Source organism: Mustela putorius, unplaced genomic scaffold (assembly GCF_011764305.1).
Source record: "Mustela putorius furo isolate JIRA1106 unplaced genomic scaffold, ASM1176430v1.1 tig00003869_pilon_pilon_pilon, whole genome shotgun sequence".
Taxonomy (NCBI): Eukaryota; Metazoa; Chordata; class Mammalia; order Carnivora; family Mustelidae; genus Mustela; species Mustela putorius.
Window position 1 is genome coordinate 23,015,171 of NW_025422021.1, and position 12,242 is coordinate 23,027,412.

Here is a 12,242-nt window from a genome sequence, read left to right on the forward strand (position 1 = left end):
TTTCATAGGATGACATTTTTGGGATGCAAATGTACCTCAATTTGGTTAAACCTTCTCTACCTCTGTCTTAATAAATTCACGAAGAAAGGATTGTTTAAAAACTGTTTTCAACAAATCCTGAATTAGGAATCTTTTAACTACCGATAATGCTGGTTACTTTGCATTTATGCTTAAAGAGTTTTTTTTTTTTTTTTTTTTTTTTTTTTTTTTTTTTTTTTTTTTTTTTTTTTTTTTTACTATTGTTATAGTAGTAAGAGCACCTACAGGCAGTAGCTAAGCAGAAATCCCCAAACCCAAGGCAGGACCGGCTTATGTGGATAAAGTGCCTTCTTACTAACCAGTTAGAAGAGCCTTGTCCTGATTGGTTGTAAGGGCCTCTTCCTGATTGGTTGGAAGAACCTTGTCCCGATTGGTCAATATTGGCAGGAAACTCAGGAAGCTCATTGGTGCTTTTTGGAGCCGGGGTCCTCTGTTTTTGAGTCTGGCTTGTATATGAGGCTGTGTCCCCGCCACATCCTGGTTCTGCTCTGTAGCAGAAGCAGTTTAACAACAGCGGTAGACAGAAAGTACCTAGGTTCCCAATGTTTTTCATTTGGGGCTCATTCCCATGGACCCTGTCTCACCATTAGGGCTTTTCCCTCTAAAAGGGAGACATGTTTGGATTTTGGGAAACTCATTTGTGGACTGAGACATTCTTATAAAGTGACTTCAAAGGCTACTGATGTTCACACAGTATGAGTTGATTATTTTCTCTCTTCTCTAAGCCTGTTGTTTTTATTCAATTTTAATCTTTTAACCCAAGAAAACCATGTGGTACAAGCAGGAGCACAGTCTAAAGCAAATAAATGCAGAACTACTGTGGTTAAGATCAGGGCTGGAAATCGCAGAAGCTGTCACGTCTACTTTCTTCTTTTCTCCAGGTTACAAAAAGGATCTGCTTATATTTGGAGGAGTACACTCGTAAAATTATGATAGAGACTGTCTCCTAAAGACTTGTCTTCTTTACCTACAGAGCATTTTGTATAGATAACATTGACACATCTGCAAAGATGCCATAAAAACCCTATACACATACCTATTATCTCCAAGTGGCCCACGTATAACTTTATAGCTTTAACATGGAACCTCCCAGAGATCGATCTTTGTTTGGCATGTTTCACTACACTCAGATGACTCACCCTAAACCTGAAGAGGTTAAGGCAAAATAAACAAACAAACAAATAAATAAATAAATAAAATTAAAAGAGAAATTAAAGATGCAGTTAATGATTTTTCTATGTGATAAATACACAAAATGAATGTATCAAGATCATGTACTTTTACACTTAAAAGAAGGCTTAAAATTATCCTACTGAGTGGATTCATGAAACACTGATCTAGATAATCTGTTTAAGGCCCCAGATTCAGTAGCTAAATCTCTTGGCTGATACTATAATCTACCCATAGCTTCATGATTTGATTAGATTAAGCTTTAAAAGATCAGAAAATTGTTTCCTTGCACTTGTAGTAAAACATAATAGATATGGGGCACCTGGATAGCTCAGTAGCTTAAAGCCTCTGCCTTCAGCTGAGGTCATGATCCCAAAGTCCTGTGATCAAGAACCGAATCAGGCTCTCTGCTCAGCAGGGAACCTGCTTCTCTGTCTCTGCCTGCCTTTCTGCCCACTTGTGATCTCTGTCAAATAAATAAATAAAATCTTTTAAAAAGCCATTATGGATATGATCTAGTGTTAGCTATTATTTATATTAGATTTAAAGTTGTATGCATATGTATGTGTGGTTTTATGTCACAACTCTAAGCTAATATTTGGTTTGTACCCACATTAAGATTTCCCATACAGGGACTTCATGACCTCTTTTTCTGTTATTTCCCTTTCCTGAGTTTGCTATTTTTCAGAACTAGGCCAGATTGTAATTTACCCTTTTCTGAAAAAGGCTCTCCTCCTCTTTCAGGAATGCTCTCAGAATCCCAGTGACCCACCCTGAGTGTTTGGGGAAGATAGAGAGCCCCATCTACCCAGTTCGGTAATTCAAATAAGGTGAGAAATAGGACAAAACAGTGGTCACTGGTGGTTGGCTCTCAGATAGGAGAGTAACCTTACCAAACTAAATCTACTTTACGCAAATTCAAATATAAAAGAATCAAATATTGTCTGGAGGACTTTATCCTGTCTCTTTTGTCAGTCCATGTAACCAAATATGGGCTTCCTGTACAAAGAAAGACAAAATTATAAATAAAAAAAATAAGCAAAATGAAAAACCTAACCGAAACAAAACCCTATGGTATTCCAGGAACCCAATAAAGGCCTTCTATGCAAATAAAGGCAAAGGGCCAAAAAAAAAAGCCCAAACTCAACAACTATCTTAAATCTGAAGGACACAAAGAAATTCTTATTTTTTGAACAACTTACTTCTCTCCCATATCTACACTAATGAAGAGGTGAATTGGGCTAAAGGTAATCTAGAAATTTCAGACATTGGCTCTGCAATGCTTTGCAAGCATAATCTGCCTGGTATATGACAGTAAGGATTTTCACATATATTCTAGCCTCTAGACTGCTCTCAGATAGATGAGGGCATTCTTGCTGCATATAGGAGCATTTGGTAGTAGATAATTATGTAGAGAATTCAAGCAATTTCCTCTGAAATTGTTCCTTTGAATTCTTATTACTTAAAACTCAGTAGTAATACTTTACTTTGTATCAAGTGCTATGCTTCGACTATTTGATCTGTTTCTCCCTACATATTTTTATTTTAGATATGTAAAAACCGAGGTTTAGAGAGCATATTAGTCAGCTTGGACCAATACCACAGACTAGGCAGCTTAAACAACTAAATTTTATTAGAGTTACTATGGTTTATTATAGCTGGGAAGTCAAAGTATCTGAGTTCCTTGTGAGAGCCCTCTTTCTGGCTTGCAGAAAACTACCCCCTCTCTATTCCTCACATGGCAAAGAGACAGAGAGCAAGCTAGCAAGCACTAGCTCTCTGATGTCTCTTCTTAGAAAGACATTAATCCTATGGGTTCATGACTCCATGCTATGATTTTATTTAATTTTAATTACTTCCTTAATTATAGGGCCTATCTCCAAATACAGTCATCTTGGGGTTTGGAGCTTCCATACATGACTGTAGAGGGACACAATTCAGGCCAAAGCAGAAAGATTAAGTGACTTTCACAAGGTCACAGTACTGTTGAATTGTAGAGCCTGGATTTGAGCAGTTAGGCACTGAAACCCCTGTTGTCAACCTTCCTATAACTGTCTGTGAGTCTCATAGAGGTTACAGAGTTGGCCAAGTTTGTCTTCTAGAACTCTGCCTTTCTGTGTTCTGTACTTTTGTCATACCCTTCTCACCTGCTCTAGTACAACATCTCCATGTTCCAGCTCCTCAGGATTCATCTAATTTGTACTAAAGATTGATTCATTCTAAGAGTATTTGCATATTTATGAACAAAATGCCTCAAATAAGAATACCCGTCCTGCCAATAATGGGATGTTAGCTTTCTGAATAGATGAGAAACACATTTTAGAAGAGATTCTTTTCAAATCTCTCAGATTACTCCTTACAGAAGATTGTGGCACTTTGGAATATGAGTGCGTAATACAAACATTTTCAGCTAGTTTAGTTTTTCTTCTTTGTTGCCTTAGAAGAATATTATTTAATTCATTCTGTTAAATATCTACTTCCCTGTCCTTTTCTTTTTAGTAACAAATATTTCTAGCACCTAGATCAGGCACCTTGCTCAGCAGGGGAGTCTGCTTCTCCTTCTTCCTCTGCCCCCATTCACAGGCTTGCTCTCTCTCTCTCTCATTTTCTCTCTCAAATAAATAAATAAAATCTTTAAAAACAACAACAACAACCAAAACCCCAAACATTTCTTGAACACTTTCTATACATAGGACATGAATATAAATTTAAAGATACAAAATGGCCCTTGCTTTCAAAGTATAATTTAAGTATAACATGCTAAGTCTCAGAGAAAGATCTAAGAAAAAGTAATATGACATTTCAGAGAATGAATTTAGATAGAACTGCAATTTTCAAAAGTTTTATCTTATTTTATGAACACTGAGGCATTTCTGAAATCTTTTGAGTAGGTAGATGGCTTTATCTGAATCACTTTTAGAATCACCTTTATAATATAAAGGGGAGTATAAAGAGGAAGAGAGCTCAGAACACTGTAATTGTCCTGAGGTAAATTCTATAGAAAAAAGTAGTTGTAAATAGTAGAACACATTTGTGAGTCTAGTGTTTGAGGCTTGAAGTCATATTTGTATAAAAAGTTTAGTGTTTCCCCACATTTTATCATAAACTATATGGGATGTTGTTCAAAATATTTAGTAATTGGTATGACACAGGACTTTAACAATCAGAACAGGGAACCGGCCAATCAAAATAGATTCAGTCTAAATTTATAATTAACAAATGTGACCATACTGGTATGTGCTGGTTGAATGTCAGATCTACTTTTGTCTCTGGTTGTATAGTCATGGATCTCATGATTTGAAAAATTTTACTCCTTAAACACATTTCAGGGGCATGTCAGTAGCTCAGTGGGTTAAGCCTCTGCCTTTGGCTCAGGTCATGATCTCAGTGTCCTGGGATTGAGCCCCACATCAGGCTCTCTGCTCAGCAGGGACCTTGCTCTCTGCCTGCCTCTCTGCCTACTTGTGATCTCTCTGTCTGTCAAATAAATAAATAAAAAATCTTTAAAAAACAAACAAACCACATTTCATAAATTAAGTAAAAAAAATTCATTTTCCAATTTCTTAATTTAATAATATACTTCTGTAATTTATATTAGCTTAAGATCATTATAACATACTAAATTGATACAATTTTAGCATTAATGTATGACACTTGGTTGTCAGTTGGTCTATATGGTCTTATATCAGGCAAATGTTTAATCTCCATTTGACATTTTGAAATGCTAAAATATTTACCTAACTTCATAAATCCCTAGGGGACAGGTGGACTGCTGTCCTCAATTAACAGTGTTGATTTAAGTCCTGTACTTAAATCAGAGCCTAGAGATGTTTGAAAATCTCTCTCTCATACACACACACACTAAATATTTTCATAATTGACATATTATTTAGTTGCCAAAGTATCTATCACTCTCTTTTGTTTTATACATTTATGTTATAATATTTTACTCACCTTGTCCCTGAAGGCACACACATTTATAATCCTTGATTTAGATATTTTTGTGTTTTCAGAGACATCATTTTGTTCATGTCATAATCCAATTCCAATTATAGTGAATTATGCTGTGATCAGGTTTTAAAAATTCCTGAAGTAGCTCTATCTCTTGAAGCACTGTTAACTGAGAAGACTTTACCATTTATAGTTGGCAGATTCTGCTTGAGCTGAATTCACCCTGACTTCCATTTTAGTTCACAACTTTCTACTCTTTTACATTCTACTTTTGACCTTCAAAATTATTTTGACAACCGCAGTTGACTTTTTGTCGTATGTAAAACTTCTCTTTTTGATTTTTGTTTTGATTCTTTCCTCTACTTACATCCCTTGCTCTTCCTCTGAAACCAGTCCTCTTGAAACTATGTGTTCCAATCCCCCACTGGAAAAAGTATCTGTGATCTTCTGTACTTCATGATGGTGCCCTTGGCCCATCTGAGCCTTCAGGGACCAAGAGGCAACATTCTTGTGCCATCATGGTTTGCCTGATATCTTCCTGTCCTTTCCATTCTTCCCCCAGGACCACATGCTGATGCTGCATTAAAGTGCTGTCTAAGATAGGGCCAAATTTGAGCTCTGAGTGTGCTGGTCTTCCCCCTCATTGTTTCTTATAAAGATGATGGATCATTTTAGTTAGGACGAAGTAGTAGAAGGGCAACCAGAAGAATTCTGAATGGTTACAGCCCAAGTGGCAGACATAATGTGTTTTTGATGAACATTAATGAGCTAGGGTGTACCTCAGGGACAGTATATAATAAGGACTCCATGAGAGACATTATGACTGGACCCTGTGCTTCTTGCTTCTATCCACAAAACTCAGTGTCTGCATACCCTGACTTTGACACTGCACTGCCACAGTGAGTAGGAGAAAGTGTGGGTAACACATGGCAGAACTTGGGGAAATTTTTCTTTCTTCCTTTAAAAAAAAAAAGGCAGATGGTGTTTTGAACACAACTTGCCGTAGAACATAAAAGCATGAGAGCTCTGGCTGTTTGAAAGAGAAAAAAAATAAGTTGCTGTTTTTTAATGGTAAAACTAGTTTCTTCCAGGAGCTTAAAGAAAAAAAAAAAAAAAAAAAAAAACTTTGAGAAATGGGAGTGAACTGCAAGATAGGGTTTGTGTAACAAGTACCTAAAACCACAGAAGTCACATGGGCTCTTTCTGCTTTGCTACTTTTGACTGCTTGTCAGAGAATTAGACTTTTAGCTTCCCCTGTCCCGCAAGGCCACTCAACCATGTGCGAGCTGGAGTAATCTTTATTCACAATGTCTTTACAAAGGCTCACACAACAGGGTAGCAATGGCAATTTGGCGGACTACTGTGCTGGTCCAGTGTTTAGTTCTTACCCCCAGCTCAAGGGCAGCTTGCAAATGGATGATAATAGACGGATTCAAATGCTGGCTGACACTGTGGCTACTTTGCCTCGGGGAAGAAAGCAGGTATGATTACTGTTTTGTATTTTCTAAGTGTTCACGTTCTCTTGAGCTCAGAGTTGATATATTTGTCTGGCTTCACACCGAAATTGTATTTTAGAGGCTTTGGAATTAGTCACTAAGAGTATGGGTGAGGAAGGAGACAGGGAGCCCCCAGAGCTCGTGGACTAGTCCAAAAGATTTAAGACCATAATAAAAAAAATTTTTTCCAGGCAAAAATTTGAAAGGAGATTGTTTTTCTCGTGTGAAGAGGTATCGAGGTAAAATGAAAATCGTTAAGTACATCGAACTTACTTAGTGCATTTAGACATGGCCAATTTGAGAATTATTGATCTTTTCCCCCTGGATGTGTCTCATTGATTCCTTCCCTCCCAGGTGCACTCCTTGATAGTTATTTCCAATCCAAGGAGAGTACTTTTTCTTCAGGACAAATTTTGTTGACTACATTATTTTCAGTGCTGGGGCACAGACACTTTCCTAATGTTATTGGGAATTAAGGCTTTTATTGGATGTGTGAATGGCTGATTGAATACCAGCTCAGTCACTTTCTAGATGCGGGACCTTGGGCAAGTCATTTGCCCCTCTAAGATTTAGTCTTCTTTTTTCTTTTTTTTTTTTTTTTTTGATTTTTTTTTTTTTAAGATTTTATTTATTTATTTGAGAGAGAGACAGTGAGAGAGAGCATGAGTGAGGAGAAGGTCAGACAGCGAAGCAGACTCCCCATGAAGCTGGGAGCCTGATGTGGGACTCGATCCCAGGACTCCAGGATCATGACCTGAGCCGAAGGCAGTCGTCCAACCAACTGAGCCACCCAGGCGTCCCTAGTCTTCTTTTTTCTATAATGCTGATAACAATAGAACCACCCCAAGAAGTTCTTCTGTGGCTTAAGTGAGGAAGTGTGCAGTGCTTAACACATGACTGATGTGTGGTATGTGCTCAGTAATTATGCTATTGTTTTTCATTTTTATTGCAAGGTATTTCCCTAGAGATGAAAACTTATTTAGAAAAAACCATGTCCAGTTGAGTTTGTTTCTTTCATTCTATAATTTCCAATTTTTCAAACAATATTTTAACCTCTCCAGTTTTTGGTTATGTAACTTGTTATCATGCTGCAAGGACATATCTGATTTTAGAATTAGAATTACTTTAAAGCATGCAGTTTTGTCCTCAAATCCTACTGTGCATCACGGGCTCCTCATAAGCCTCCTAATTTCAGGATTAGAGAGTTAGGGCATAGAGGGAGAGTCATGATCTTTTCTCAGTGATGTATATAGCTGATTCCTCATTATTTTTCACAATGAAGATAAAGGCATAATTTGCCATGGCATGGATTTTTGATCTTTTTAAATCCCAAATGCTTTTATGACATTAAGCCTAATCAAATGATGAGCATTTCTATCAATTTACTACTTGCCTGAAAATAAAGCAGCTGTGGGAAGTACCAGGATCTTTATTCAGGTTTCAGATATAGAGCAGTGTAGGAGGTACAGAGATGAGAAGAACACGTTTCCTGGTCTTGTAGGGTTAAAAATTCAGTAGGCAGAACCAATAGGCATTATACAACATAAATGCTCAAAGCCAAGGACATGCCTTTTAAGATAACCTTGAAGGATACATATTCCAGTGATTGCAAGGTATTCCAGAACAAGGCAATAATTAATGCCTAGGCACAGATCTGGGGGCCTTCAGGGCACCTTGAGGTAACAGCACATTACCGTGTCCAGAGGACCCAGTAAGTGTCTGTGGGAGGGGAGGGGAGACCTCAGAGCTGGGCTGCTTTACGAAACATTTGAACACTTCCCCTGATGAAGTCGTCATTTGACCAGCACAGGGAGCCACTGGGTGTGTTTGAGCAGAAGAGGGTTTTAGGAACCTCACTTGAGAAACATGGTGTGTCGGTAAGTGGGTAGGGGTGAGTGGCGAGGGCGCAACTTTTGCAGTAACTGGTGAAAGAAGAAGTGGATGAAATGGAGAGGAGACCCAGAAACTTGGGTGTGAAAGGCAGTGAAGTTGGAGGAGTCACATCTGGTTTTAAGCATGGGTGAAGACGCGCGGACTAAGAGAGGGCAAGCAGGAGGAGGTTATCGAAGGAGATAATGAGGGGGATTGAGACAGATGAAACACACTTACTGTGCATACGTATATAACACATACAAGTGAACATATACATGCACACATTCCCACGCCGATGAATTTATCTGATGTTCTCCTCTTTTTAGGTTTTTTCTTCTCCCTTTTCTTGTATTCTTTCCCATAGTAAACCCTACTCAAACAGGTTTTTCATCCTGTTGTGAGAATTACTGTAAGAAAAAAAGAAAGCAAAACAAGCCTCTTCTACATGATACTTCTGATTCTGTCCAATTATCATCAATGAGACTCGATGCAAATTTATCCCAACATTTCAGAACTTTCCAAATGGATGTTCATTTCTTTTAAGTGGTTTTGAGACAATAATCACCCATTTGGCACCGATTGAATTGCAGGCAACAAGATCCCTGTGAGGCAATCCCAGGAGCAGGTGTTTCTCTGCCCACTGTTATTTTCGACACTTTCAGGCTGACGTCAACAATTCATACTTCTCGTTATTGTTGGCTTTGGTTTCTGCAAAGCTTTATCTGGGGAGCCTCTAGTTTCAGATGAATCTTCAGAAGCATTTGGGTGTTTACACTCAGAATTGCTTAAAAATAGACTTCTGTGTGTGCATATTATCTCCATACCTGTATTTGTAGGAGGTGATAGACATCGCAGTGCAGCTTCTACTTCTGAACATGATTTCAGGGGGGGGGAAATCCGTGCAATGGAAGACACAGTGGGAAGGAGACCAGAGGAAATGAGGAAAGGCTTTGTAAATGTGGTGATGCCAAAGGCGTAGTGATTGTGCCTGATGGGACACTCGTCTGAGGATAGTAGGTTGCATCAGGAAGCCAGTGTTCACCAAAGGCTGTCACAAGAGCCAGGGGCCTGAGGACCAGGCCAGAAGCTAGAATGTGCCTCAGTAGTACCACAGGCTGCCTTTGCCTGCCAGTCTTGGGGTTATCTAATTATTGCTCCAACGCAGCTTCTGAAGGGTGATTTCACGTAAAAGCTCAGATACAGAATTTTGTTAAGTGTGTATTTCTGGGGTGGACTCCGCCCTCCAGGAGCTTTCTCCTAATTTCTGGCTCCAGCCCCATCTGGAGCCAAAACTCCCAAGTGTTCCTAACTGCAGCAAAGTATTTTAAGCATCCAATGAATACTTCAGGTAGAAAACTGTAGGAATTTCACTCCAATAGAATTTGAAAAGTGTCCTCTAATCTAATATTGTGACACACCTGGAATCAAGAGCCCGCAGTTTTTCTTAGAAAAGACGCTCATGAGTCCACAATGAGACTTCTGCGGGAAGCCGCGACATATCTTTGAGTTCCTTAAGGGCACTTATGAGTTAGGAAACTGAAGTCCACTCCATTAAGCAAGTATCTTAGCATAGTCTGCAGCACCCTGCTCTCTCAAGGCTCCTGGCTTAAAAGGGGAACAGGGAAAAAAGCTATATTCATGGAAGACATCAGTGAGAAGGAGGCAGGGCATCTAACTTGTAGGTTTTTGAAACAGTGGAAACAAAAGAAACACGGTCTCTGTTGATAAGGAACCTCTCCCCACCCCAGAACTTTCAGGAAATGAGCACACTGAGTGGGGACCAGGAAGTAACAATCTGTTACTTAGCAGCAGAAGTGGCTACAGGATTGAACTTGGAGCTCCTCCCTGCCTGCGGCTCTTTGGCTAGCCCTAACCCCTATCTTTTGCAAACTGACAGCAGAAATATCTGGTCTTGGCATCCTACTGAAGAGGAGCACTGTGAATCACTGCACAGCAGCAAAAATTACATTTTGAATATCAATGCCTGAACTTTTAAGTCATCTCACTAAAAACAAAAGAAGAGGAATCATAAGCTCACCCCCAGGCATCTTTCTATCAGTGGCAGTGAGGGGTTAAGGAGCTTTGTCTAATCAAAGGCGGTAATTGAATGTGTAATTTGCAGGCCTGCCAGATTGCCCAACCTAGATTTCTCATATTAGATAATGTGTAATAAAAGACAGCTGTTGCCAGCATATGCTGTTCATCACACACTGGTTCCTCATTCGTGTGACTCGGTGTCATCACAGCAACCCTGAGAAAAGACTCTGGCTTTGAGGGCATTCGGGAGCACTGCCTCCACTGGTTAGATCCCAGAGCCGGACCGCGCACTCTAGGAGAAAGGCTGCAGGAAAACATCTTCCAAAGCTGAGACCTTCCATAAGGCCGCAGGCACACTTCTTCCCACTTTAGCAGGTAGTCTGGTGTGTGAACAAGGTTGAACCCTGAGAACATTCCTTTCCACATTGCCTGAGTCTGACAGCCCAGATCAAAGACAAGGAGGCTTTGTGTCAAGATGAGGCACGTGTCAGAGAATTTGATGGTTCCTAATTTATTTAAATTCTTTTTTATTTAAATATTAGGTGCCTAAAAGAGGTTCGTCGCTTATCCAGAGTAGAAACTAATTTATAATTCGACTTAGTCTGATTTTTTTGTGTGTCACTGATAACCCAAATCAGTCAGTCCACAGGAACTGAGACTCTGCCATGCATCTCACATTGTGCTAGGCAAATATTTTCAGTCAGACAATTAGATAGAAAGGTTAGGAAGAGAAAGGTGGGGCAGTTTCCTTCTGTGTGGAGGTCTTGGATTTGTCTTCTGGACTTACAGACTTTAGATTTGAATTTAAATAGAGTGTTTTTTGTTGTTGTTGTGTTTTTTTTAATTTAGAAGGCAAGTTTGCAGGTGGACCAGATGGAATCTTGAGGTTCCCATCAATGCTATGATTATTTGCCTGGCAAAAGGACATTTAAAATTGCTGAGGAAAGAGTGGAAATTTTAATAACTCATTAATTCTTGCTATCATTTATTTGTTTGGCAGTTATGTATTAAGGCATTGCTATCTTTCTTTGCTTTCTTTTAGTTCTTTCTCTATGGTTCTTATTGTTTTTGGATTGAGATTTTTCTTTTTTTGTTCTTTTGTTTGTTTGTTTGATTTTCATTTGTAATGTTGCCTTGTGTTTTGGATTTTTTAAATTTAATTTTATATTTTTAATGATTGCCCTTGAGATTTTCTTGTGAATATTTAAAATCTTCTGAAGGACAAAATTGAAAAGTATTTTAACTCAGTGGATATCTTTAAAAAAAAATTTCCCTTTATAGGGGCTCCCAGAACTACCTTCCTCCTTCCAAATGGCAATACTCTCCTGACATGAGAAAGGCTCATTCTCATTTGCAAAACTGTTTCATTAAACCCTCTCAGTCGCCCTGGGAAAAAAGCACTAGATTGTGTAGCTCCATCCACTACTTAAAATGAAATGTTCTGCTTCTCAGTCACACCAAAAAAAATAAAATAAAGTAAAATAAAATAAAAATAATAAAAAAAAATAAAAAAAATTCCTCCTGAATTTGAGAATTTGATCTTTCACCACTACTTATTTACTTATATTGGTGTCTAGTAGTTTTACTTCTGTTTGTCTATTTAGCTATTTTTAAGTTTCTACTCTATTCCAGGCCCTGCTCTAGGCACTGGGGTAGAAAGTAAAATAAGTACATTCC

The 12,242-nt window shown here is 38.6% G+C and overlaps 1 protein-coding gene across 4 annotated transcripts in view; it reads left to right on the forward strand.

Annotated features, from left to right (window-relative positions):
• Nucleotides 1–12,242, forward strand: part of LOC101682836 (cytohesin 1 interacting protein) — a 79,934-nt gene that overhangs the window by 37,538 nt on the left and 30,154 nt on the right. Inside the window, exon 1 of one of the 4 annotated variants that reach the window (XM_004743892.3) lies at nucleotides 6,311–6,641. The exons of 2 other annotated variants lie outside the window; for them this stretch is intronic. In XM_004743892.3, the coding sequence (XP_004743949.1) occupies nucleotides 6,468–6,641 (174 nt within the window). In that variant the 5' untranslated portion in view covers nucleotides 6,311–6,467. Of the gene's footprint in view, nucleotides 1–6,310; nucleotides 6,642–7,411; nucleotides 8,534–12,242 lie in introns of those variants that run through there. One more of the 4 variants, XM_045066937.1, reaches the window with a different exon arrangement.